The following is a 27,938-nucleotide window of genomic DNA, read 5'->3' as shown; positions in this document are numbered from 1 at the left end:
AGTGCAGGGACAGACAAAGAAGGGACTTACAAATCTATTATTCTCTCTTCCATGAATTTGTTAGCTTGCATATTTCTTTTTAAAAGATTGCTTTGTAGAAGTATAGGTGATATGGGGGAGGGGTGCAAACAAACATCACACATTTAATGTGTACATCTGAGTCTACTTGGAGACATGGATACATTCCTGAAACCATCTCCACAATCAAGGTAAAAAACAGATCAGTGCCTCCCAAACTCTCCCCTCCCACAACCCTCCCTCCTTGCATGGTAAGAATATTTTATATGAGGCCCATTCTTAATCTGACTTTAGATGTGCAATACATTCCTGTTGACCACAGGTCCCGTGTTGTAAAATACATCTCTATGGTTAATCATCTACTACAGTGAGAGTTTTATTTTACATTGATGTGTAAACTATGCACCCATTTCATCCCACGTTGTCCCCTATAGCCAAGCTTCTTTATTATGGCTGTACAATACTTCCCTGTGAGGATTCGTGACACGTTTTTATCCAGCGATGAAGGATTCATCTGATCCTTTAAATCTTGGCTGTTGCAAACAATTGTACAACAAACACGCAAGTGCAGACAGTTCTTCAAGGTCCTCCTGTCAGTACTTCTGGATGGGCCCTTAGGCTTGGCCTGCCGAGTCACGGGTATGTCTTCTTTTAGTTTTAGAGGAGGCTCTAGTGTTGTCTATACTGATTGGCCCCTTTGATACTCCTATTAGCTGTTCAAGTTCCCAACAAACCCATCCTCTTTGCAACCCTTGTGCCTTTTTTTTTAATTTTTGTCTTTTTTTGGTTTTTTTTTTGTTTTTGGATAATTGGACAACGATTTGCCTGCCTCTGAGCTGTGACTGACGTGGCTTATGTCTCTGTCATCTTTATTCCTAGAATCTAGGATACTACTCACATGCCAGTAACTGTGCCAGAAACATTTCTTACCTTTGCCCTGAGTATGGTTTTTCGAGATGCTTTAGGGGCAATAACTCATGAAACAAAGAAAAATAAACTATGCTTTGAGTTCCAGTCTTCACTGCTCAGTTACAGGTGCCATGAGAACCACGAGTTACATATTTGCTTTCATTTAGGTCAGCGATCTGTAAACTCCAGATATTCAAAGACAGAAGTGCTCGGCTGGGACACATATTCCGAAGACTTCAGCAATAGTGTGTGATCACAATGTGAGTCATACATAGTATAGGTCAGCAATAGGTGTGATCACAATGTGAGTCATACATAGTATAGGTAAGCAATGGTGTGTGATCACAATGTGAGTCATACATAGTATAGGAGAGCAATAGGTGTGTGATCACAATGTGAGTCATACATAGTAAAGGTCAGCAATAGGTGTGATCACAATGTGAGTCATACATAGTATAGGAGAGCAATAGGTGTGATCACAATGTGAGTCATACATAGTATAGGTAAGCAATAGGTGTGATTACAATGTGAGTCATACATAGTATAGGTCAGCAATAGTGTGTGATCACAATGTGAGTCACACATAGTATAGGTAAGCAATGGTGTGATCACAATGTGAGTCATACATAGTATAGGTCAGCAATAGGTGTGATCATAATGTGAGTCATACATAGTATAGGTCAGCAATGGGTGTGTGATCACAATGAGTCACACATAGTATAGGTAAGCAATAGGTGTGATCACAATGTGAGTCATATATAGTATAGGTAAGCAATAGGTGTGATAACAATGTGAGTCATACATATATAGGTCAGCAATAGGTGTGTGATCACAATGTGAGTCATACATAGTATAGGTCAGCAATAGGTGTGATCACAATGTGAGTCATACATAGTATAGGTAAGCAATAGGTGTGATCACAATGTGAGTCATACATAGTATAGGTCAGCAATAGGTGTGATCACAATGTGAGTCATACATAGTATAGGTAAGCAATGGTGTGTGATCACAATATGAGTCATACATAGTATAGGTCAGCAATAGGTGTGATCACAATGTGAGTCACACATAGTATAGGTAAGCAATAGGTGTGATCACAATGTGAGTCATACATAGTATAGGAAAGCAATAGGTGTGATCACAATGTGAGTCATACATAGTATAGGTCAGCAATAGGTGTGATCACAATGTGAGTCATACATAGTATAGGTCAGCAATAGGTGTGATCACAATGTGAGTCATACATAGTATAGGTCAGCAATAGGTGTGATCACAATGTGAGTCATACATAGTATAGGAGAGCAATAGGTGTGATCACAATGTGAGTCATACATAGTATAGGTCAGCAATAGGTGTGATCACAATGTGAGTCACACATAGTATAGGTCAGCAATAGTGTGTGATCACAATGTGAGTCATACATAGTATAGGTAAGCAATAGGTGTGATCACAATGTGAGTCACACATAGTATAGGTAAGCAATAGGTGTGAGATCACAATGTGAGTCATACATAGTATAGGTCAGCAATAGGTGTGATCACAATGTGAGTCATACATAGTATAGGTCAGCAATAGTGTGTGATCACAATGTGAGTCACACATAGTATAGGTAAGCAATGGTGTGATCACAATGTGAGTCATACATAGTATAGGTCAGCAATAGTGTGTGATCACAAGGTGAGTCACACATAGTATAGGTAAGCAATGGTGTGATCACAATGTGAGTCATACATAGTATAGGAGAGCAATAGGTGTGATCACAATGTGAGTCATACATAGTATAGGTCAGCAATAGGTGTGATCACAATGTGAGTCATACATGTATAGGTCAGCAATAGGTGTGATCACAATGTGAGTCATACATAGTATAGGTAAGCAATAGGTGTGATCACAATGTGAGTCACACATAGTATAGGTCAGCAATAGGTGTGATCACAATGTGAGTCACACATAGTATAGGTCAGCAATAGGTGTGTGATCACAATGTGAGTCATACATAGTATAGGTAAGCAATAGGTGTGATCACAATGTGAGTCACACATAGTATAGGAGAGCAATAGGTGTGTGATCACAATGTGAGTCATACATAGTATAGGTCAGCAATAGGTGTGATCACAATGTGAGTCATACATAGTATAGGTAAGCAATAGGTGTGATCACAATGTGAGTCATACATAGTATAGGAGAGCAATAGGTGTGATCACAATGTGAGTCATACATAGTATAGGTAAGCAATAGGTGTGATCACAATGTGAGTCATACATAGTATAGGAGAGCAATAGGTGTGATCACAATGTGAGTCATACATAGTATAGGAGAGCAATAGGTGTGATCACAATGTGAGTCATACATAGTATAGGCCATCTTTACAAATTGCCTGAGTCCACACACGTGGTCATGACTGTATCTGACAATGAGCGAGGTTTGACCTTTTCATTATATTTGGAATGGATTGAATTGCTTATAGATACAATGTATTCATCAGTTGCTTTCTTCTCCCCAAACCCACAACCTTTTGCTTCTAGAAGAAAAGCCTCCTCTCAACTAAGTTGTTGAAATATTTTCTGATTTCTGGACCTTTTAAAAGTCACATTACAGGAATTTAAAAAAAAAAATTAACATTATCCTCAGCCCAAAGATCTCAGTGTTCTATTAACACAGAGCTACAGAAGAGGAAAGGGAAGGCAAGCTGGATTATCTATTTATCCGGGTACCTGCTGGCCTGTGTCTCTCAGTCACTCCAATGCTTCCAACATCTACAGCAGCCCCTAGCAACAAGGACACACACAGCATGCAGCAAGGGCTGTGACAATCCTGCATGATAACTGGATGAGACACAGATTCAGACTCTGTATGGATACGCGGTCCAAAAGAAATCTCTGGGGTACGCAGATGCTATAATCAGATGAAGCTGAAATCCCACCATCCTACTTCAGTGACATTTAAAAAACGGAAAGTGAGATAAGAGTTGGAAAGATAAAAACACTCTAGTGTCCGACCCATCGCTGGGTTTTTAGCCAGGCATCCAATAAAATCAAGAAATGGAGAGCAGAAAAAGTGTACTTCCCAGCTCCTGCTTTACACACAAATACATTGTCATTGAGATCTAGCCAAAGTGTTAGAAGTATCTATCCTAAGAATAAAATGCACTTAATTTTCATACGCTATCCTTTAACTGTCTATTGCAAGCAAAATGCTTTTATTGTAACAGACACTGAAATAGTAAACACAGGGATATGGACCAGCAACTCAGTGGACAAGTCCCTGGCAAGTACTTTCTGTGTCTGCCACAGAACTTAAAGTTCAGATATCCAGTCAATGAGTTGGCATAGAGAGGCACCGGATCCTGACCTTTTCTGCTTAGCATGACGCTCTAGTCTATGGGCAAACTCTGGTCTGTATCGTAGGATGGCATGGATGAGACTGTTCAGAGATGTGGCTCAGGCTTGCATGCTTTCTGCTGTCCCTTTCCCCCTTCTCACAGGTGGTAGCACGGAACACGTTCCCAGCTCCTCTGCCCACTCCCCTTTGTCCAGCTGTAGGAGGCACTTTGCTGTCACCTCCTGTCTAGCTGATGCATTGCGTGCCCTTGGCCTTGTAAGGAACACCAAGCACGTGTCTGTGGGTAGATGCCAAGAACCCTTCCCCGAGAGCATCTTGTCTGCTATTTTACAGAAGAGATCATGCTGGGGACTGCTTGTTCTGTGTTCGTTTGATTTTTGTCTGTGTCTCCTTGTCTCTCTCTGTCTCTGTCTCCTTGTCTCTCTCTGTCTCTGTCAATGTCTCTCTGTTTCTGTCTCTCTGTCTCTGTCTGTCTGTGTCTGTCTGTCTGTCTGTCTCAGCCTGGTCTTATATAATCCAGGCAGGCCTTAAACTTGCTATATAGCAAGGGATATTTTTGAGTCTGACCCTCCTGCCTTTTACCTCCCATGTGCTAAGATTACAGGCGTGCACCACCGTACTCAGTTTTAGACAGGGCTGGGGATTTAACCTAGGGGTAGGACTGCATTCTACCAACTCAGCTCCGTCTCCTGCCTTCTGTCTGGTTTTATTTCTTCATGAAAACTCAAATTTCATCGGTGCTCCATGAATTTTATATGTGGCATTTGGTAATAACTGAAGTCATGGCATATGGTATACCTATTTATTTCATTTTGGTGAACTTACTGTAGTATAAGGATATATGGTAGATAAATATGTATTTTAGAGCCTCTCCTCCTTCCCTCCTCCTCCCTCCTTCCTTCCCCCTCCCTCCTCCCTCCCTCCCTCCCTCCCTCCCTCCCTCCTTCACTCCCTGCTCTAGCTCAATTTAAACATCCCAGTGTGGATGGTATAACTGGGATGCAGTGACACAGAACAGGCAAAATGGGTTGCGAGCTGGACTTGTGTCTTTTAATAAAAGACATCAGTAGCTTCTTTGAGGTTCCACTGCCTCATCTGTGTTAGGAAGTAGGAATACATGCACATCCTCTTTGCCCGAGAAGAAACAGCATCACCATGTGCTGTGCTGCTGGAAGCATCAGTGCTCCTTTGAGGACAGCTCTTCTCTTCCCTTGAATGGAAATGTATCATTAAACTATTAAACATATCTTCACTGTTACTCAAATGAATGCTTGCTTTATGCTTGGGAGGAGCCGGGGTCCTCTGAGGTCCTCGCTATGGATCTGCTAGTTCCATTGACGTCACAGTTCACAGAACGGGCCAAAGTCCGGACCCATGGCCACTTCACACCATAGTCCACATATTTCTGCTGTCTGCCTTCAAGCTGGTATTCATAAGGGTTCTTGTTCCTCCCACTGGTTTTCTTCCCTGTAATTGAATTTCTAGGGTTACAGATAAATAGAGCTAATATTTACCATTCCGTATATGGGACCATCCAAAATTAGCATCCTAGGCCAGGAGGTTATAAAATACAGTTATTCTGATGTCCTGCACAGAGTAACAGTTTGGGGATCTCACACCCGCTGCAAGCATTGGAGCTGTCAGATGTAGTCATGTTAGCTACTCATCACTAATATATGACAGCCATGTCTGTAGCTTTTCTGTTTAGAAAATACGTCTTAAACGTAGGTTTAATGCAGGCTACAAATATTTCTTCTATGACTTAAGCTTTCAAGTGATAATTGAGCTTTCAAGTTCCACTGCAGAATATTTTTCTTTTTTACAGAGTCAAAAACGTCATCCCTTGAAGACACAGAAAATAATAATTTGAGATAAATATAGATGTGAAAAGAGCCAAATCCATTGAGCCAGGGAAGAGACAAGGCCCAGGCTACTGACGTGGAAATATCTGACTGGACTACTTACTCATGAAGTGTCTGGTTGGAGTACTGAGTCAGAAGGTGCCTGGCGAGAGGCAGTGGCTGGGTGAGGTAGCACTGTTCCCTGTGTGCAGCCTTGTCTTTCCCATCTATTAGCACGATGGGAAAATACATGTGGTGTTCAATGATGTCTTCCACAGAATCAAACATCTGAAACACAGAAAGAAGAGTGAATGCTTTTGAACACATCTGCTGCCCGTAAGGGGAGGCTAAGCTATGGCATGTTACTCGGGGAAGGTGGACCAGTTTGGTAATTTTGACATTGCTGACTGACACGTTAGAAGGTGATATTGCTGGTGGTGCTTTGAGATTAGAGGCTCACCCTGCAGCTCAGCCCGGTCGGGACTCTGTGATCCAGAGGGGCCTTGAACTTGCAGCGATCGTCTCAAAGCAGTATAGGTGTTAGCCAACATGTCTGGCTGTTTCATTTTGTCTTGAGGTTGTAGCAAATGAGCTATTGAAGGAGGCATGGCAGGCACAGGGAGAAGACAAAGGGGAATCAGAGTGCTTGTAGGTGACAAGGGAGCACAAGTACCTTTGAAGTTTCCTGTCTCCAGAGTTTGCTCAAGCTCAAACAAGTAACCCTTAAGATTGCTAGCTCAATCGGAAACCGGAAAGGGAATAACACTCAAAATGTATATAAGAAATATTCAAGTTAATAAAAAAAAAAAAAAAAAAAAAAAGGGATTAAAGAATAAAAATAAATAAATTTAAAAGGAAAAAAAAAATTCCAAAAAGAAAAAAAAAAAAAAAAAAGATTGCTAGCTCAAGATCTCCCGGATCCATCGCTGCCTTCCCACCCATGACTTAGATGGGTTGTTTGTGAGGTCACCACAAATGAAGGCCATGAGTTCAAAGCTTGGCTGTCCTGCCATCTACTAGCTGTGTGTCCTGAGGCAAACTTCTTGCACTCCATTTCTCTGTCTACCTTGGTGGTGACATTGGACCTTGCCTCTGGAATTTGCTGTGAGCATCAGTGGAACTTAAGCATGGACAGCATTTGGGAGAATGGCTTCCCTATGTTCTAGCACTCAGCAGGGGTAAATGTGAAACCATGGGATGCATTTTAGACTATCTTCATAAGTCTTAGGAAGAGAGGAGTTTTCGAATTTCACTTCCAGTTTCAAACCCAGGATGGGTTTTTCTTCCTTTTTGTTTAGATTTAACAAAGTGGTCAGTACAGAGAACCTTTCTATGTAGAGCTCGTCCACTGAATGAGTTCACAGACAGCTAAGGGAAGACTCTTTTCTGGCGTCAGTGGTCGGTACAAGGTGCTTACTCTTCTCATTTCTGTTTTCCTTAGCATTGTTCTGAAGTAATCAATCTGATACAATAACCTCCCTCACTAGTCTACTATATGGGTCATTTTTATGAAACCACAGTATTAGGAAACAAGGTAGGTATGGTAAAACACACTCCCACCCCATTCTTAGGGACTCTCGTGCTGTGCCCACAGCTGCAACGTTGCCTGAAAAGGCTGGGAGAAGAGTCTGTAATTAAGCTGCTATTTTTATCTTAGATTTTCCCCTAGGAGAAGAGTGGATGTCAAATGTCCTAATATTAGATCCTAAAGTCTGTTTAAATCTTTTGTGTCTGTCCAATGTGCAAACTGTGGACAGCACTTTCTTTTTTTTTTTTTTTTTCCTTGTTAGAAAAATGGAGTGGGAGAGGGAGGGAAAGAGGGAGAAAGGGAGGGAGAGAGAGAGACAGAAAAAAGAAAAGAATAAGGAAGAAGACAGAGGAGGTGAGAAAGAAACCCACGTGTTATTATTAATATTTCTTTCAGTCTTAACAGCTCAAGTTATGGAGTAAGCATTTACCATGAGTTTTAGAAATTCACTGCTGCTCAGGTGTCTGCAGAGAGGGGCATTGGATGAGTCTTGAATCCCTGGTTACCAATGAAATGGTTGCTGGTCCAGTCGGTGAGTAACGGGGCATCATGAGTTAAGTATTGTATATTCAATACATTCACGCTTGTGACCTAGAATCTACACCTATTGCCCCATGTGTTGAAAGCACCAGTACTGTTTTATTTGGTAAAATGCATCCTCGAAGGGAGGAGTTCATCCCGGGTCATCATCAAGAAGGGAATGGGTGCTCAGCCTAGTCATGCGTCAGTACAAGATTCTAATCAGAGAGAAGCCAATGTTTCCCATGAGGCAGAATGACCAATTGAATGACTTCCCAAGGTTTTTGTTTTTTTGGGGGGGGGGGCATATGCCTTTGCTTGCCCTTTGTGTTTGGTAAGGATGGCAGACAGGTAGAGCCTTCCCTGGATCTGGTCCAGGTGCCTCTTCTAGCCCTTGTGGTCTGGTCCTCGCCTTTGCCTGCAGTACATAGCCTCAAGGAGAGGACTTTCCAGCGTCTGTTCAGACGAGATCGGACACCTCATAGGCACCTGCCCCCTGTGTACCTGCCGTGGTATTTATATCACATCATCTCATACCCAGCTCCCATGAATTAGGAGCTACTCTCTTCCTGTGCCATTACAAACCCCACAAGATAGATGAAAAGAGGACAAAGTGCACACTGTCCCCAGAAGCCCTCATGTGTTTCCTGCTGAAGTGACTGGTGACGCTGTCTGAGCACAGATGGAAGAGAAGAGCTGGGACTTGGCTTGCATTTTAGCAGGGCTTTCTGCATCCGATTCTCTTAAGGACACGAAGTTCTTCTGTAAGGCAGAAGGATCAGGCTGCGGAAGGCACAGGACGGCCATCTCTGTTACCGCAGGGCCCAGTGCCTTCCAAAAGCAGCGGGAGGAATCTCTGTGGGTTGCGGTTTCTCACAAGATGCCTGGCACACAGTGAGCTCCAAGTGGATGTTGCCTCTCTCAACTTGCAGTGCTTGGGGGGCTGTCATCAGGCAGGAGAGATCGTATGCAAAAGCCAAGAGGTTTGCAAAGGCAAGGAAATCCCAGTACTGCAGTCTGCTTTCTGTTTCTGTGCTTCACTTTCGCCATCTTTAAAATGTAGGCGAAAGCAGCATCTTTCTTCAGGGGGTGGGGGTGGGGGTAGGGTGTGTGGGGTATGTGGGGTAGCTCTGAGAACTCATTGTACCCATGATGCCTGTGCACGGGGCATGAATGTGAATAGTCAACAGATATATGGAAAGGAAAACTCATGCCTGGGGGAGGGGTGCAAACAATAGGGAATTAAGGACTAACACAGAAAAGGGTTTTTAAAAATAGGCACTAGTGTGCAGTAATTGTAACAGTTTGTGCAGATGCAGAAGGTGGGGGTCTATGGGTGGGCTCAGTTGACAGCTCCTTCCTTCTGAGGCCGTCATGGATGGCTCACCATCTGATAAGGTGCTATTAGGATATAATTACAGAGCTACTATGCAGTCTTTTTTTCATTAGCAGGCCAATGTGTGACATGTTGGAGACAAGACTAAGACCTTAGTACAGGCTCTGTTTCTCCCCAGTAAATGGTCCCCAACAATTCAACAATGTGTCCTTCCTAGAGATGCTTTAAGGACTGGGGGAGAGGGGAGGAGAGTGAGAGAGAGCGAGAGCGAGAGCGAGAGCGAGAGCGAGAGCGAGAGAGAGAGAGAGAGAGAGAGAGAGAGAGAGAGAGAGAGAGAGAGAGAGAGAGAGAGATGGTGGGGAACAAAGTACAAATCGCCTGGCAGAGAAGTAGCCATTTCCTAATTCTATATGGAAGAAACAACACGAAGCTCAAATATTTGAAAATCACTCAACCTTTTTTTGTTGTTTTCTGTTTCTATTGTTTATTTGTTTTTAAGAAGAAAAATTCTGTGAGCTGGAAGAAGGTATTGAAGGCTGCTGCGACCTTGAGCTAGCTGGTCCCTTCGTGTAGATAGGTTTCTATGTGCGTGCGGCCATCACCGAGTTAATGAAAGAGCTGCTTAACAAGCACAAGATAAACCGTAAGTGATAATGGTGGCAGAGTCTGTCTGTGGGACTCAGGTCTGTTCATTGGCTGGCTAGTCTTCATACAAAAGGACTGGCCACTTGCCTCCTTAGTTTTTATACAACGCCTTCTGAATGTGACTGTGGCGACCTACTTAGTTGCCCGGCTCACACATCCTTGGCTGAGGGAAGGCTGGGGTGCTGATCCCACTGTCTGTTTAAGTTACAGACCCATTGCCCTGATAAAATATGCTCCCAAAGGCAACTTGATGGAAAAAGGGCTTAATCTGGCAACGGGGTGCCGTTCATGGGACCGTCCATCAAAGACCAGAAGTCCGAGGCAGCTGGTCCTATTATATGCATAGTCAAGAAGCAAAGAATCGGGCTGGAGAGATGACTCAGAGATAAGAGCATTAGCTGCTGTCCTGAGTTCAATCCCCAGAAATTACATGGTGGCTCACAACCATCTATAAGGAGGTCTGGTGACCCCTTCTGGTGTACAGGCATACATATAGGCAGAACATTGTATACATAAGAAATCTTTTTTTTTTTTTTTTTAAAGAAGCAAAGAATCATAAATGTTGATACTCAGCGTCCTTTCTTTTGATGTGGTTCAGAACCTAAGCCTAGGGAGTGGTGTGGATCTGCACACCTCCATTAATGGAATTGAATTCTTGGGGGCCTGTTTCCTAGGAGATCTAGCTAGGTCAAGTTGACAGTGTTTACCATCATCTTATTGCCTCCTCCCAAGTGCTGGCTACCTCTCCCCAGGCCACGTGTGAGAAAAGAACACTGTATCAGAGACTGGATGTAACCAGGACTCTTCATGTAGCCAGATGACAGGATTGTCACTCCTGTGCCCCCAGGAAGCACTCGCTAAGCCCCAGTGACATTATTTCCACACCTCCTGATGAACAACAGGTGTCTACGGAAGCTCTGGATTTAAACTGCGTAAGTTTGCAAAGGCTGTCATAACAGTGGAAGAAACACCGTCTGTCATAACGGACTGGGTGAAGCAACAAAAATGTATCTTCCCACAATTCAGCAGGCCCGAGGTCTCAGGTGTCTACATGGTTGATTCTTCCTAAAGCCTTTCTCCTTGGCTGGCAGGTAACTGACTTCTCCCCATGTCCGCATTCACATGTTCATCTTTCTCTGAGTTAGTTTATTTTTTTGTCATTAAAAAAACATTAGAATTTACTTTGAAATATAGTTTATGGCCAAGTCATTTATAACATATATACACTAGCATTCTAGCCCAGGGGCAAACTTGTCAGACAAATGAGACCACAGTGAAAAAACAGTCTATGTTTTTACATTCAGCAAATTTCTACTAAAATAGTCTGGTTTGTTTCACTTTTCAGGGTATGCTTGAAGAATTGCGTATACTAACGTGGCTTCTTCTATCCACACATCGAGTGTTCTCATTAGTCAACTGTGTACTCTAAGCAGGCTTCATAGAAACAACACAGGGCCAGGTCACTATCAGAATACCTGGTGGGTGCCAGGTGGTAAAAATGTTTCCTGAACGCTATTGAATGATCTTCAAAACTATTTCAGTGTTAAAACACGGGGAGTGGACAGGGGCTAGAGAGACGGATCAGTGGTTAAGAGCACTTACTGATCTCACAGAGGACCTGAGTTCCAGTCCCAGCACTCAATGGCAGCTCACAGACACCTGTAACTCCAGCTTCTGGACAACTGATGCCCTTCTGGCCTCCTGGACACCTGCACTTATGTGCGTGCACACGCACACATACACACACACACACACACACACACAGATATCCCCACATACATATAATTAAAAATTAATATTATAAAAGGCTTTTAGTATAGCTGTCAGCAGATACCTAGCCACTGAATTTAAGAAATAAGGCCATTGGATCTCATATTGTACCCCATTTTGTAAGCCCACGTGCCCTCCACACATTGTCCATTGTGTGACTTAGGAATATGCAACTGTTCATTAAGGACAGGTTGAATGTCCTTTTGGTATACATTATGGTATTGGCTTGAGTATTCCCAAACTATTTTGCCTGTCAAATGTCTATCCTGTCTTGGGACCTGGCATATTTTAGCTGGATGCTTATAATCTAATTACCGATAACTAATCTATGGAACCTCATCTCCTTTTTCCCTTCAGTAGACATTAGAAAAAGTTGATTCCTTTTCCATGTCCTAAATCTAAACTTAAACGGGATCATTTAAAAGATGCTCAGGGGCTGGAGAGATGGCTCAGTGGGTAAGAGCTCTTGTTACTCTTGTAGAAGCCCTAGGTTCTTTTCCTAGCACCCACATCTGATGGCTTACAAACGCAGTTCCAGATGATCCAATACCCTCTTTCGGCCTCTGCAGACAGCTGCATGCATGTGGTACATATACACATACTCAGACACACATGCACACATACACATAAAATAAACGATGTCTAGTAGAGAATCATACCACTCAAGTGCAGTTGTGAGAGGGACCACACAACGATTATTATAGTGCACATGGTACAAAACAAATCCAAATGGTTATAGTCCGATTACGTTGCTACGTCAGCTAGCAGTTTTCATGAATTTGTTCCAGAACAGTTGGTCACTGTTCGTGACATAGCTAAATGTAGACATTAGCATTTCCTGTTAGGCCTGTATTTCAAGTAGCTAAGTGCCTTTGCTTATGTATTCTAAGGGTTAAAGAGAGTGGCAGTCAGGCGGCTTGCAGGCTTGGGAAGGACACTTGGTGACAGTGACTCACTATTCTTTTTTTTTTTTTTTTGGTTTTTTTTTTTGGAGCTGGGGATCGAACCCAGGGCCTTGCACTTCCTAGGCAAGCGCTCTACCACTGAGCTAAATCCCCAACCCCTCACTATTCTTTTCTAGTGTCATTCTGATTGAGGTTGTGACAGGGTGCACATGACAAGGTCTAATCTGGGTCATTTGGGGAATGTTTGTTCTTCCCCTGTTTAGTATGGCTGCAACCACTGATAGGTTACAACTGATAGGTTACAACTGATAGGTTCTGTTTTGAGATAGGGTCTCATGTAGCCCATGCTGGCCTAGAAATCACAACATAACTGGGAGGAACCGGATTCTCCTCCCTTTACCTCCTGAGTGCTAGGACTTACACTAGCATACTTGTTATATAGATGGAACCCAGAGCTTCACCCACGCCAGGCAAGCGCTCTACCCACTGAACCACAATGCTGCTGTTTCTTTTTGCTAATGAACCATCTTCACCTGTGTGCCCAGATCCTTGGCTTCTATGAAGCTGCTGTTTTATTCTTACTAGCATTTCCAGACTGAGCTGGCTGTTCTATCACACTGTGCATCAGGCCGTTAGCTTCTCCGTCCGTTTTATGCCTGGTTCTCAGATGGCAGACTTTCTACGGTGTGCCATCTTCCTTGATGCCAGGCTCATTGTGTAGTAGGGATTGCTTCCTGATCGATCCCATCCCTTGTCTCAATACAGGAGTTTCCATGGGCCATTCTGCTGACTTTGGCCTAAGAGCTGAGGCCAACAGCTGAGTGTCAGCGTGTATATCTGAGAAAAGTCCTTGCTTCTTCAGGCTCGGACTGCAGCAGTACTGGAGAGTCCCAGCAGACACAGAGAGCTTTTTCCCTTTCCAGGAGAGATGAGGCATGGGTAGAACCCAGCCCAAGAGCACTGATGAGGCTGCTGACCATCTCTGCATCTCTGACCCTATGGCTTCCTAGTGCTTCTCTTTTATATGTGTGTGCATGTTTATGCATGCTTATGAGTATTTAGGTATCTATAGATGTGTGTATCAGGACGGCAGAGAACAAGTTCGTGTGTCATTTTTTTTTGTTGTTGTTGTTGTTTTGTTTTTGTTTTTCAGGTACTATCCACTTCATTGTTTTTTCAGACAAGTTTTCTCACTGGCCTGGAGTTTGCCAAGTAGGTTAGGCTGGCAGGAAATTGAGCCTGTCCCAACTTCCCCAGCCCTGTGATTCCTGTTTTAGAAATAAAATGAAGAAGCTAGTCCTGTTGGATTAGAGCTTACAGCTAATGCCATTTAACCTTAAGAACCTCTCTAAAGGGTTTATTTCCAAATGTAGTCATATGATGAACTCCTCGGGCTTCAGACGTCATCTTGTAAACTTGGGAGACGAGACACATCCTCTACTCCAGTCTCCCTCCAGCAGAGAAGTCGAGGTCTGGAGCTGCTGGATGTCCATCACTGAATGATAAGGGTCCAGATCCTAAGCTCAGAGTAGTGGATGGATGTGGCTGAGCACATATCCTTAGTAGATGGTGATGTATAATTGACTTCTGTCTCTCCCATTTTTCCTCTTAATTTTTATTCTAGAAAGACTGAGAGTATAGCCCCTGCTTACTCTCCTACTTACTGCCTCCATCTCTGACCATTTAAATAATTTTCTATGACACAGCTTCTGTACCTCTGAGATGGGAACGGTCACATCAAAAAGTTGTTGAGGACTGAAACAGGACAAAGCATACAGAACAGACCTGGAATATGTGTTTAGCTGAAAGATCTCCTTTTGATCAATTTATTTATATAGCTATTATTTAATGTTTAATTGATTGAACCTAACCCAAGCACTCTACCACAAAGCCACATCCTCATACCTGTTTTTATCTTTTATTCTAAGACACAGGGTCATGCTAGGCTAGTCTTGAGCCAGTAATCTTCCTGCCTCAGCTTCCTATGTATATGGAATTATGACCTGTGCAGCATCTGACAGATTTGCCAATAGATGGCCTCTCATCAGCACAACTGTCCAGAGAATGGGACCTCAGCTTAGCACAGAATGTTACTGCTGAACATGCACACATTTTGAGAACCCAGTCCTGTGGATAAATGAATGACACTTGATTTCAGAAATGCCTATATCGAACATGGGGAGATTGGAGCATAGAGTGCCAGCATGGGCTGGGAGAAGCTCTCCACAAGGCAGAAGGCAGTTGCTTCTTTCTGAACAGGTTTCTCTAATAGGTTTAAGAGGCTGAGGGACAGTCAGTGGCATGGCAGCCTGCTGCATGGTGAACTGAACATAGCATTACATGTGCCAGCATGTTCATGAAAGGGGTTGGAGGGATATCACTTCAGTGTCTCCCCTCCCCTCCTGTGTTCACTGGGGTGTGTAGACACGGACATAGCATCTCCTAAACTCTGTTTCCTTTTGACTTATAGCCAAGGAAAGGGTGGAGGCTGGGTTTACCTACCTCATTTCCTCTGAGTCCTGTGCCCAGGGCAAACTGCTGATTGCTCTCGAGGAAGCGGATTTTCACATTGTAGACCTTGTTCCCATAAAACACCACCAAAACATAGGGCTCTGCCTTGGATTTTGTGGAACAATCTCGGACCAAAAAAGTACCATCCTGAAGCAAAAGGAATTCTGGTTATCTTCTCAGATGTGCAAGGAGCCTGGTCTTAAGGGGACATCAACAAAGATGTTCTTGTGAGATTCTTCAATGGATTTAGTTTTTGGCAACCCAGTCGCACATTCCATTTACCTCTGTCAGCTTTTACTGAGTGCCTGTTGGGGTTTGGATATGAAGTGTCCCCTCAAGCGGCTTATGTGCTGGTAGGTGGTGATAGAGAAAAGCCAATCGGTTCACAAAGGTGCTAACATCATGAGGTTAGTCCATTGGTGAGTTCAAAGCTGAATGGGCTATTTGGAGGTGGAGCCTAGTCTAGGAAGGTAGATCACCAAGGGGGTGCCTTTGAAAGATGTGTCTTGTCCTTATCCTCTCTGTGTTTTCTGGCCACTGTGTGGTGGGCTGCCCTTCATCCGAGATGTTTCTGCTTTGCCACAGACCTAAAAGCAATGGGATCAGCCTGCCAGGGGCTGAAACCAGGAGCTCAAAGAAACCTTTCTCATGAAGTTGTCTTTGGGTCTTCTGTCACAGCAAAGGCTAACACAGTGTCAGTGTGGATGACATTTTTACTGCCTGCTGAGAGTATACCGGACACACAATGGTGCTCCTTCTTCCAAATCTTCCTGACTCTCTGCATAATTTTTACAATCTTAATGAGACTCCAGCCAGGTTACCATTTCCTGAACGGACACCTGCTCTGGGTCTCCTATCTGTTACATATTGTCTCCTTCTGCACAGGGAAGTCCTCCTTCATCCCTCTCTGGTGTCCCCCAAACTGTCACTGTTCACATGTGTCCTGTGCATCTTGGAGATCCAATCTTATTCTAGAGTGGAATGGAAGCCACCACAGAGCAAACAGATCTTAGTGCAAGAAATTGGAGCCCCGTGTCTGTGTGATTTCAGTGCAGGATCAGGGTTTGCAAAAGAGGAATAGGGCTTTGCAGGGACTGACACCAAAATGAGTAGAGAGATGGAGTAGGAAATACAGCCTGCAGGGTCAAGGCAAGGGTGGGGCAAGGAAGAGGAGAGAGGAAACGTACCAGAAGCACCAGTGTCTGAGGCCAAGGGATAGACAGCCTCGGTATGCAGATCACAGGACTGAAGAGTCCAACGGCTGAGAATAGAGCACGAGTGGGAACTAACCAGACACGTGGGAGGGGACTGGTCAAGATGAAGATGTGAAGCTGACAGGCAGACTTCCCCTGAGCACACAAGGCTTGACCTCAGGATTATGCAGTGCTGTCACATGCTGGAGCATACTGAATATATGGACTATAAATGTGTGAAAACGTGCATAGATGATGATAAATGTCAGGAAAATAGCATAGATGTAGGCAGTATGTGTGATGATTTGTATTTCTGGTTGTTATAGTATCTATACAGTTGTATGGGGTATTGATAACTGTATTCTATAATATAATAATCTGTAATATAGTATCGATAAATTAAATAGTATATCATGTGATGTGATTCTTTAACACTTTAAGGATAGCATGATTACTTTGTGCATACTCGTGTTATAACAATGTGGGCAGAAGAAGTCTACTGAGAGCTGCCCTTAAGGTGACTGGCATCTTACATACATGATTTCATTTGGTTTTGCATAAATCTGGAAAAAAGACATTTACCCCCATTTACAGAGAATTAAGACTTCAGAGCCTAAGCAAATCTCCCAGGCTTAGCAGGTTGGTCCAGCGTTGACACTGAATGTGAGGTTGTCATCTACATAGTTTATCTTTGAGAAATGAGCAGTCAAACTGAAATGGGGGTGGGGTGGCTGGAAAAATGTCTCGGCCATTAAGAGCTCTTGCTGCTCTATCATTAGAACCATGCACCCATCTCAGGAAGCTCACAAAAGTGTGCCTCTCTCTGAGAGATCAGCCACCTTCTTCTGGCCTCTTTGAGTACCCACCTATGTATGTGTGCACATATGCAGACACACATTTAAGTAAAAATAATGCAAAAATATTTTTTATTTTTTTAATGACCAAAGAATAATAAAAAAAAGTCTTATAATGTTCTGAGTAAGTTGACATCTTATGTTGGTCTGCATTCATAGCTGTTCTTGGTCACATGTGGCCAGTGGTTGCACAGTTAGCAAATGACAAACCTGAAAGCCAAAGTCCAAGTCTAACTCTTAAGCATGGTGACTTCTGCTTTGTCAAAGGCAATGAGGGACCACCTGCAACTTTCTCTGCCTAAAACATTCATTCAGGAGCAAAGGCTCATGACTCCGGCACAGAACATTGCCAGGGACCAGGAAGGGGGACAGGGTTCAAGAATAGGAGCTTATCACCTTAAACTCTGCAATGCACTTGTCAAAAATAAATCTGGGAAATCTTTTATTTAAATTAAATTATATCTTGTAAATGGGAAACACGTTCTGACAACTCAATGCAAACATGAAAGGAAGACAGTCACTCAGCTTAGACAGTGTCACTCTGTCTTAGGAGGACACAGCACAGGCACAAAGGGAGGAAGGGGGCATTGGAGGAGCACCAAGCCTGGCCACAGTGATGCCCAATGGCATGCACAGTGCTCTCCCGGCACAGCTCACATGTGGGCTTCTGTATCTAAAGTCGTTGTTGGTGAAAGTCCAACTATGTGAACATGGTGGAACATTGCATACTTGATTACCCAAGAAGAAGAGCCCTGGCTGGGGTCTACCATCCCCATGGCCTATCCTATATATAACAGAGGTCAGACATGTCTGAGACGCTGACAGAGGAAGAGGACAGAAATCCTGGGACAGAGGACCAGTAACTACTCCTCAATCTCTACTGCACTGCCAAGAATAGTCATTGTAGCTAGAAGCAGCTGAGACTTGGTGCAAATGAGTACTTATCTCTTTGTTGTGAATGAGACCTTGACCTCAGCCTCCCCACCTAAGGGGATGGGATAATTCCACTTATTTCTGATGGGACCAAGATAGTTCGTTAGCAATCATCTTTGTCTCTAATGCTAGTGTTAACAGACTAACATGAAATTAGTAACTTAAAAATAAAAGCAATTTGTGTATAGTTTTGGAGGTCAGAAGTCTAGTAGCATGGGAGAGGGGTAAGGAGTCTGTGTCTGTGACTCTGCTAGTTCCAAAGTCACCAGAATTATATGGCTCATGATGCTACCACCTTTTTGACCTGTACTTCCACAACCAAATCTATTCCCTTATATCCTTGCCTCCCTCTTATTGGGGATCACAAGGGACCAGGATAACCTCCTCATTGCAAGATCTCCAACTTAATGAGCTAACTCCCCCTTTCTATATAAAGTGATCCAGGCACAGGTTCTAGGATTAGGATTGGACATCTTTGTGTGTGAGAAGTGGCCATTATTCTGTTTATCTAGGAACTGATGAATAAGTTAATTTTTTAATTTCAATTCTGAGTTTTCTTAACTGTGTTGGAGACCTAGCGTTTATTCCTGAATTAACTTCCTGTTGTAGGTTCATATTCAGCAGGGGCCTGTTTGAGGATTTAGTGGTCCTTAAGCCACTGAAGCTTTCTAGTATTTCCAAGCAACCCAGTGGAGTTCTGTGCCTGACAGAGAAGTCACCCAGTAGTCACTTGCTTTTTGATGAAAGCTGTGGTTGTCATTTGACCTCAGGTTACAAATGCTCTGAGTCCTTCTCTATTTGAATGCCATGGTAGGCTGGAGCTTCCCAGTCTTTTGTGAAGTTAGCTTTGGTCTTGGAGTTTGTCCAAGGAAGAGGTAAAGTGTGTTACTCCTGGGGAGATGTGCGAAGAGACACAGTGTAAAGGTGGAAACAGAGCCCCACAGAGCCCAAGCAAATCTATCTTGAATCTGGTGTGCAGGGAAGAAGTAGTATCTTGGGATAAATGACAAACATCTCTGGGACATCTGTTACGGCAACATGACCTGTCATATGCTGGGTTACAACATTCATGACTTCTGCTACTTTCTTGAAGAAGTCAGTCATAGAGACCCAAGTGTACCATAGGCGTCTGTTTAGTAAGGAGATGAAATTTGAAGAGAGCAGAAGGAGGCACCACCCATTGTGGCCCACTGCCATTTTCTAGTGGCTCCCTTAGCACTGATATTTTTAAAAACAGTTTTTCATTTTATGAATAAAGAATCAACAACTAATCATGTTTAGGAACTTGGGAGAGTCAGATATATGACAAATGACAAAACCAAGTCTTAGGTGTAAAACCATCTTATCTATCACTGCGTTTTTAGAAAATCATTCCATAACTCCAGTTGTAGATTTCGTGTTCTTTCATCAAAGTTTTCCTCGGAAGTAACTAGAAACTGTACCCCATTGACCTTTCTTACTATTTTCCTCTCCCATAGAACCTCTTCTCCCCAAGTCCCCCTCCTACTCTTGTGTGTGTTCACATGCAGACGAAACACACGGGATGGCCACAGGAACAGCATAGACAAGTTACCTTGCTCTCTCTCATTAACACCTCTTCCACCGCCTGGCGACTGTAATCTCCAATGTACCATTCATTCTGCTGGGCATCCTGTGGTCCAATGAGGAAAGTTTTAGGATCAAAGGGAGGTATTCATTATGGACTAATTAATTCAAATTCTATTTTTGTTCTACCCGGGTCCAATCACAGACTAATGGGTAGATATTCAGCACAGACCATTTTGTTCTGGAACCTGGAAATGCCCACCGATGCTGTGAGGAGATGGACACAGAATGAGCCACTGCAGCTGGGGATTCTGAGGTTGATAGGGACGAGAAGAGGGTGGTCCATGGGGAGGGGCCGGGAACTGCCCATCAATTAGGAGACGTCCATCATCTGAGTCTCAGGAAGCATACACCCTCCATCTGTCACGATTTTATTTAATTTTCTTTAAGACAGGGCGTCATGGATAACAGGCTATACACTATATATCTGAGGAAGACCCAGAACTCCTGAGCCTCCCGGTGCTGGGATTGCACTCAGTTATCAGGGATGCCTGCATCTGCACGTGGTGAGGTTTTGTGAGGACATGTGCAGCCTGTGACACTGTGCTGTGCTGGTCAGAGCAGGCTGCTGCAGCCCTGTCTCTGTGTATCTTCTGCCTGGAGTTGTGTGGTAAAATCGAGACTGAAAGTGTAAGTTGACTGGTTTTCTCCTGTGCTGCACTGACTTGTGTAGTACGTGGTGTTTTCTCCTGTGCCCTGCTCTAAGACACTTCACATTGTGTAGAGAAGTGGCTTTTAGACTGTCACTCCCTGGACGAGTTCACTTTACATCCTTCGAGGAGGGATGACTCTGCATCTTGCTGTGCACATGAATGCCACCACCTGTCCAGCACCGACCATGAGGCACAGACAGTCTGTCCCTACCTGTAAACCTACTGGAGTGATTGAGGATGCAAGACCAAGAAAGGGTGAAGTGTTCCTTCTCACCCAGACCCTGTCAAAGGAGGGACCCCTAACCCCATGACCCCAACCATCTGTCATCTGACTGCAGGTACCTGCACCAATAGACAACAGACAGGAGACTGCCAACTGTCCCAGTGCTTCAGATCAGTTCATTCCTCATTATTTACTTCTCACTCAACCATCATGATCTGTCTGTCAGTCTGTCTGCCTGTCTGAACTTGGACCCGAAGCTCACCTTGGTATCCTAGGCAGGTGGCTGCAGCTACATCCTGAGTTAGGACTAAGCTGTGTATTCTTGGGTCTCTGGCAACAATCCAACTGGGTTCTTTAGTGTCTAGCCTCTTGCAGTGACTCCCTGAATGTATATCAATTCTTCACCTCCACTAAGGCCTCTTTAAACTCTGTGGCCTTTTAAATCCTTTGTCACCGCCCCCTCTTCCAGTTTATGGTGTAATTATAATCCAAGAGTTCACATCAATAATTCATATACATCGGCGTAAAAGAGCTTGTGGGTGCCAATGAGCAGCTATCAAGGGAAATCAGGACTACTTAGGAAATAGCAGCCAATGAAACTGATATAGCTGGTGAGTTTATTACTTGGTGAATTCTGACATTGTAGAAAGATGCGAGTGTGTTTATCTATGCTCCTGGCATTACGTGTGTGCTCGTGACCGCATGGACCTGCAGTCTCTTCATTTAGTTCCCAGGGTCCCGATATGGAGTTATACCTCCCCAAGGCCCTTCCTTATTCAGTATCTCAAACCTTCCCCACACTATTTCTCTCGACTATGCATGATGCACAATGCTCATTCTAGTTACAGATGGGTAGCAAAGGTTCAGCAAGTCAAAATCAACCATATGGTTGGAGATAATCAGGGACATGACCTCTAGTCCTTGGTTTCTCACTGTAGTCTCTGGTCATCCCAGCACCAACATGATCCATCCAGTGATGGGCACAGGCGGACATGATCTGGCCAGTGTGCACTAGCTCCTACCTAACTCCAGCCTCATTCTTTCATGCCATCTCATAGGTGTGGCTAGTCAGATATACCTAATGTTCTAATGCACATACCAGTTACCCTAGACTGGGCACTTTATAATCGACCTTCTGGTCTCTGGTATTTAACTCAGGCACTGTGGGCCATTAAGAGTCTAACACAAAATTAAAGGAAAACACAACCCAGGCAACCACAGTAGGTGAAAAGCATTGTGCTCCATGAAACAAAGCCAGGAACAAAAGAGCCACTCTCTGGTTCTCTTTAGAAAGAATTCTAGGAAGGGCACAGGACATTGGTGGAAATGAGAGTTGCTGTCAGCAGCCAGAGGAGGACAAGGCTTCACAGGGGCAGAGAGGAACCTGGGGTGTCATGGAAATGTGTTTCTTGAACCAGGACAGTGACTAATTTCACTTGTCAAAAGCATGGGACTGGGCGTAATACTTGCAATTTCTCATATATACTGCATATAAAGAATATCCAAAGTGGTTCTTTGTAAACAGACAAAAATTGAAACTCAAACCCTTACTTTGTTTGAGGCCTCCTTTGTTATTCCATCAACCAGTGGAGACTTAGTACAAAGGAGGCTTCAAACAATGTAAGAGTTTTACCTTGCTGGGAGGGTCCAGACCCTGCCCTAGGCAAAGCTCAGGCAGGTTCCCAGTAAGAAAGTGAGAACTCACCTCCCTGCCAGAGTTTGAATCTGCTGATCCCTGTGGTCATTGGGGTACTGGCTCCAGTGCTCCTGGCTAGTCTCAGGGCTTGGGAAGGCTCAGTCATAGTGAGCTTCATTCATTCATTTGGTTGGTCAAGCTGGAAGATGCTTTAGATTATTGGTTCTCAACCTTCCTAATGCTGTGACCCTTTAATACAGTTACTCATGGTATGATGACCCCCAACCATAAAATTATTCTGTCGTTACTTCATAGCTCTAATTTTGCTACTGTTATGAATCACAATGTAAATACCTCATATGCAGAGTATATGATATGTGATCTCCAAAGGGGTGGTGACCACAGGTTAAGAACCACTGCTTTAGCTGTTGTGACTTGGGACTTCTTAGACTATCTCCAGATATGGTTGTAAGGGGTGTATGCTGTCCTCTGAGTGACTGCAGAGCACAGCACTTGGTATTAGAGTACCTTTAATAGCACTGACTTTCTAGTCATCCCTGAACAGAGTCATAAGGCCTCTATTCCGGGAGGCCTTAGCAGGCTGAGGGGCCCTGCTGTACCTTTTAAATGCACAATAAAAGATACATAGTATAAAGAGTCACCATTTTAGCCACTTTGAGTGCATATCTCATCGCATTAAGTGCATTTATTTTGCTTTAAAACCACCGCCATTATCCATTTCCAAGAAATTTTCCATCCTCTCAAACTGAAACTCTGTGCTCACCAAACAACAGCTCTCCATTACTCTCTTCTTCATCTCACTCCTGGGGAACTACTTTGCTACGTGATATATCTCTGTAGACTTGGCTGTTCTAGGAACCATGGATAACAGGAGGTATTCGCTTGTCCTTCGGTGTCTGTCTTTCTTCACCTAGTATTATGTTTTTGGAGTTTATTTATGTAGAACATGCCAGATTATAATGTGTGTGTATGTGCAATGTTTTCTTTCTCTCTCTTTCTCTTCTCTCTCTCTCTCTCTCTCTCTCTCTCTCTCTCTCTCTCTCTCTGCCTGTGAATGGATACCTGTGTTCTTCCTACCTGTTGACTATCTTAAATAATGTTATAAAAACAAGAATTCAACTCCTGTTGGGTTCTTCTTTCAGTTCTCTTGGGGATATACTCAGTTGCAGAATATGGTGATTGATTTCTACATTTTTGTGTGTGTCTGTGGTCTGGAATGCTGCTGTAAAAATTATTAGCATACCAATGCAAAAGTGAAAGCAGTCAATTTACATAACATTACATGAACCTCATTATTGAGAGTATTCAGATCTGCCATAAGTTATGAGATTTGTCGAGCTGTTGAAAATGGGAACACCCTGATCTAGTCTAAGCTTCTCTCAGGAAAGTCAGGCTCTGAGAGTTTGGTCTTATGTAGACACTGAGTCAAGAATCCTAAGGCCCATGAGCGCAGCAGAGCAAAAAACATTCAGGATCATGTGAAGGGGAAATGAAAGATGATTTCAGAGTTTATAGAAAGAATGAGAGGCCATTAGAGAATTAGGTAGAGATTAATGAAAAGGCCAACCAAAGATATTTGAGATACAATAGGGATTACAAGGAATTGATCAGAGATCCCAGATGCTTCACTTACAAACCTTGAGAAGCTCTGGAGCAGGATACTCATAAGCCAAGGATATGGAATGAGGGCGGCACCATCTTTTTGGTGCTGTCTTTAGTAAGTAATGCTACAGCTGCTGGAGGAAGGGGGCAGATAAGACACAAAGAAAACTCACTCTTCTTAGTGGAAACCACAATGCATGATGGACTGCAAAGTGATTGTGTGACTGGAGCGGATCTGAAGGAGAGATCCTGAAACATGCGATGGATAAATAAATCCACGTATTAGCTATTTCTAGCTCTCTTCTGTGTCAGGGATCTTGATTCCTCACACTGACAGACACATATAATCAGTTGTCAGAACATGGCTGCCATGCTCAACTGAAATGTGATATGTTAATCTTTTGTTGGAAAATGAACTCAGATATTCAAATTCCATCTAATCATCCATGAAACTTAACGAATGTAAGTCTAACTTTCTCGCATCCCTTTTCCCCCACAATTAATGAATAGAACATTCTGAGAATCTGGAAAACATGCAAGTTGAAAATCTGGTGAAAGAATAATGAAGTGTGAGACAACAAAACCTTTTAGAAACATTAAAACCCAATGATTTGTCATGGTATATGTGGTTAATTGACTAGGTATGGCCCCTGTAGACTCATGTGTCTGAATGCTTGGTCCATAGGGAGTGGCACTATTAGGAGGTATGGCTTTGTTGAAGGAAGTGTCACTGTGGGGTTGAGTTTTGAGGTCTCCAATGCTCAAGCTATGCTCAGTGTGGCATAGTCTCCGTCTGCTGTTTTCAGATCAAGACGTAGAGCTCGCATCTCCTTCTCCAGCACCATAGCTGCCTTTGTGCTCCATTTTTCCTGCCATGATGATAATGTACTAAACCTCTGAAACTGTAAGCCAGCCTCAGTTAAGTGTATTCCTTTATAAGAGTTTCCATGATCATAGTATCTTATCGCAGCCATAAACTCTAAGACAGTATGGGAAAACAATTAATGGACACCACAATGATCTGCTTTGGGCATTCTTAGTGAGCTCTCACTTGGTGCCAAAACTGCTGGAAGGACTTATAGAGAAGCTACTGTCTCACCTTTTCATCAAACTTTGTGGGGACAGGTTTCTCTGAGTTTGTGTTTTCATAGGACAGCACAGGAGGGCTGTGGCTGGCTGCAGCTTGGCATCTCTGAGGAGGACAGTGTTGCATGATACCTGTATGGTCTGGAAAGAGATCACACTTAAATGCAGTTGCTTTGCTATCTCAGCCTATCTCCCTCCAACATGTAGCTGGGTTCATCACTTCTGCCTGTCTGTGGCCATCTTTATGGGTTAGACAACACCCTTCCAAACAGGGACTTCAGTGCTCCCAGGATTACTCCTCCACTTTCACATTCTCCCTTCCCACAGGGAAACTGAAGTAATATTTGAAAACTGTAATTCTGTAGCTGGGGAGATAGCTCAGTGGGTAAAAGTGATTGTCTTACAGATGTGATGAACAGAATTCAAATCCTCAGAACTCACATAAAAGCCAGATGCTAGCAGGCAACTTTAATCCCAGCATTTTTACCAGGGGCTGGTAGGCAGAGACAGGAGAGTCTCCAGAGGCTTACAGGCCAGCAAATTGATGGGTAGGGTGGCTTAAAATCCTGGGGGTGTTATCAGAGTGCCATTTCTCTTCTGGTCCACTCTTACACGTGCAGCAGTCACACATCAACACTCTGCACCCCACAGTTCTGCCTGCCTACCAGGATGCCAGCTCAAACCTGAAACACACAGCTCCACTTGCCTCCTAGGAGCCTGCTGTAACCTGGGACACCTAGGCCAGGCAACACCAGATGGTGAAAGACAAGTGTAGGAACATATCAATAGAAGCCAGTGCAATATGGCACCATCAGAACCCAGCACTCACCAGCAAGCCCTGGATATCCTAACATACCTAAAGAGTAAGACTGTGACCTTAAATCCCATCTCATGAAGATTATAGAGGCCTTTAAAGAAGATATAAAAAATTCCCTTAAAGAAATATAGAAAAAGACAATCAAACAGGTTGAAGCCCTTAAAGACAAAACAAATAAATCCCTTAAGAAGGAAAATATAAGGCAAAGGAAATGAATAAAACAGTCCAAGAACTAAAAATGGAAACAAAACAATAAAGAAAACGCAAATGGAAGCAACCCCAGAGTTGAAAAACCTGGAGATGGAAAGGGAACAGGAACTACAGATGGCAGCAGCATCAACAGAATACAAGAGATGGAAGAGAAAATCTCAGGTGTAGACAATACCATAGAAGAAATGGAAACATTGATCAAAGAAGATCCAAATGTAAAAAAGTTCCTAACTCAAAACATACAGAAAATGTGGGACACTATGCAAATACCAAACCAAAGAATAATAGGAATAGAAGAGGGTGAAGACTCCCAATTCAAAGGGTCAAAAACATCTTCAACAAAGGAAAAACTTCTCTAACCTAAAGAAAGAGATGACTATAAACATACAAGAAACTTATAGAACGCCAAAGAGATTTGACTAGAAAAGAAAATCATCTCACCACATAATAATCAAAGCACTAAATATACAGAACAAAGAAAGAATATTAAAAGTGCAAGAAAAAAGGGCCAAGTAACATATAAAGGCAGACGTATTAGAATTACCTGGCAGAAGATCCTGCACAGAGGTGTTGTAGATTCTAAGAGGCCGTAGGTGCCAGCTCAGACTACCTGTATTCAACAAAATTCTCAATCACCATAGATGGAGAAAGCAAGATATTCCAAGACAAAACAATGTCTTTCTGCTAATCTAGCCCTACGAGGATACTAGAAGGAAAACTCAAACACAAAGAGGCTAACTACATTAAAAAAAAAAAACCCACAAAAAATTAATCATGTCACAGCAAAATGAAAAGAAGAGAAACCCAGACACATACATTAATACCTTCAACATTAAAAAAACAGGAACTAACAATCATTAGTCATTGATGTCTCTCAACATCAATGGACTCAATTTACCAATAAGAAGATACAGGCTAACAGACTGCATATGTAAACAGGATCCATCATTCCACTGTATATAAGAAACACACCTCAGCAACAAATACAGACATTACTTCAGAGTAAAGGATTGGAAAAAGGTTTTCTAAGCAAAACAAGCTGGAGTAGCTATTCTAAAAACAAATACAATAGACTTTCAACCACAAATCTATCAAGAGAAATGTGGAAAAACACTTCATACTCATCAAAGGAAAAAATCTACCAAGATGATGTCTCAATTCTGAACTTCTAAGCCCAAATGTAAGGGTACCCACATTCATTAAAAAAAACTTTATTAAAACTCAAATCACACATAGAACTCACATAATAATAGTGGAGGACTTTTACATCTCACTCTCATGAATGGACAGGTTACTGAAACATAAACTAAACAGATAAACAATGAAAAGCACAGATTTTTATGAACCAAATGGATTTAACCGATATCCACAGAATCTTTTACCCCAAAATAATAATCTTAGTACCTCGTGGGACCTACTCCAAAACTGACCATATAGTTGGGCACAAAGCAAGCCTCAAAATATACAAGAAGATTGAAATAACCCCTTGCCTTCTGTCAGATCTTCATGGATTAAGATTGGGCAACAGAAAACCCACATATACTCATTGGTCAAGGAAGAACTATGTTGAAGTTTGCTCTGTTGCTATGTATTGTAATGCCAGGTGCAGGCCCCCGATATCTGATTGCCCCAGAGAGTTTGCATGTAGACCTAAGTGATGCTATGTTACTTTATCCCAAGTTATTTCTTTTTGGTAAATATAGATGCTAACAGCCAATAGCTGGGCAAAAGAAACAGGTGGGGTTTGAGGTTCCTGGGCTTAGGATCAGAGGAGAACCATG

At 43.0% G+C, this 27,938-nt stretch overlaps 1 protein-coding gene and 1 long non-coding RNA gene across 3 annotated transcripts in view; one reads left to right on the top strand and one right to left on the bottom strand.

Annotated features, from left to right (window-relative positions):
• Window positions 1-27,938, top strand: part of LOC116912383 — a 54,578-nt gene that overhangs the window by 17,710 nt on the left and 8,930 nt on the right. The gene's annotated exons all lie outside the window — the stretch shown is intronic.
• The window catches only part of Clnk (cytokine dependent hematopoietic cell linker), a 169,977-nt gene continuing 148,265 nt past the window's right edge, over window positions 6,227-27,938 (bottom strand). Inside the window, exons 15-18 of the mRNA XM_032916441.1 lie at window positions 25,144-25,271; window positions 19,878-19,955; window positions 15,316-15,471; window positions 6,227-6,398 (exon numbers count right to left, since the gene is read on the bottom strand). Of these exons, the coding sequence (XP_032772332.1) occupies window positions 6,231-6,398; window positions 15,316-15,471; window positions 19,878-19,955; window positions 25,144-25,271 (530 nt within the window). The 3' untranslated portion in view covers window positions 6,227-6,230. The remainder of the gene's footprint in view (window positions 6,399-15,315; window positions 15,472-19,877; window positions 19,956-25,143; window positions 25,272-27,938) is intronic.

Source organism: Rattus rattus, chromosome 11, assembly GCF_011064425.1.
Source record: "Rattus rattus isolate New Zealand chromosome 11, Rrattus_CSIRO_v1, whole genome shotgun sequence".
In the NCBI taxonomy this organism is placed as follows: domain Eukaryota; kingdom Metazoa; phylum Chordata; class Mammalia; order Rodentia; family Muridae; genus Rattus; species Rattus rattus.
The sequence above is the reverse complement of the archived record's forward strand: the minus strand, read 5'-3'. Positions and strand labels throughout refer to the sequence as shown.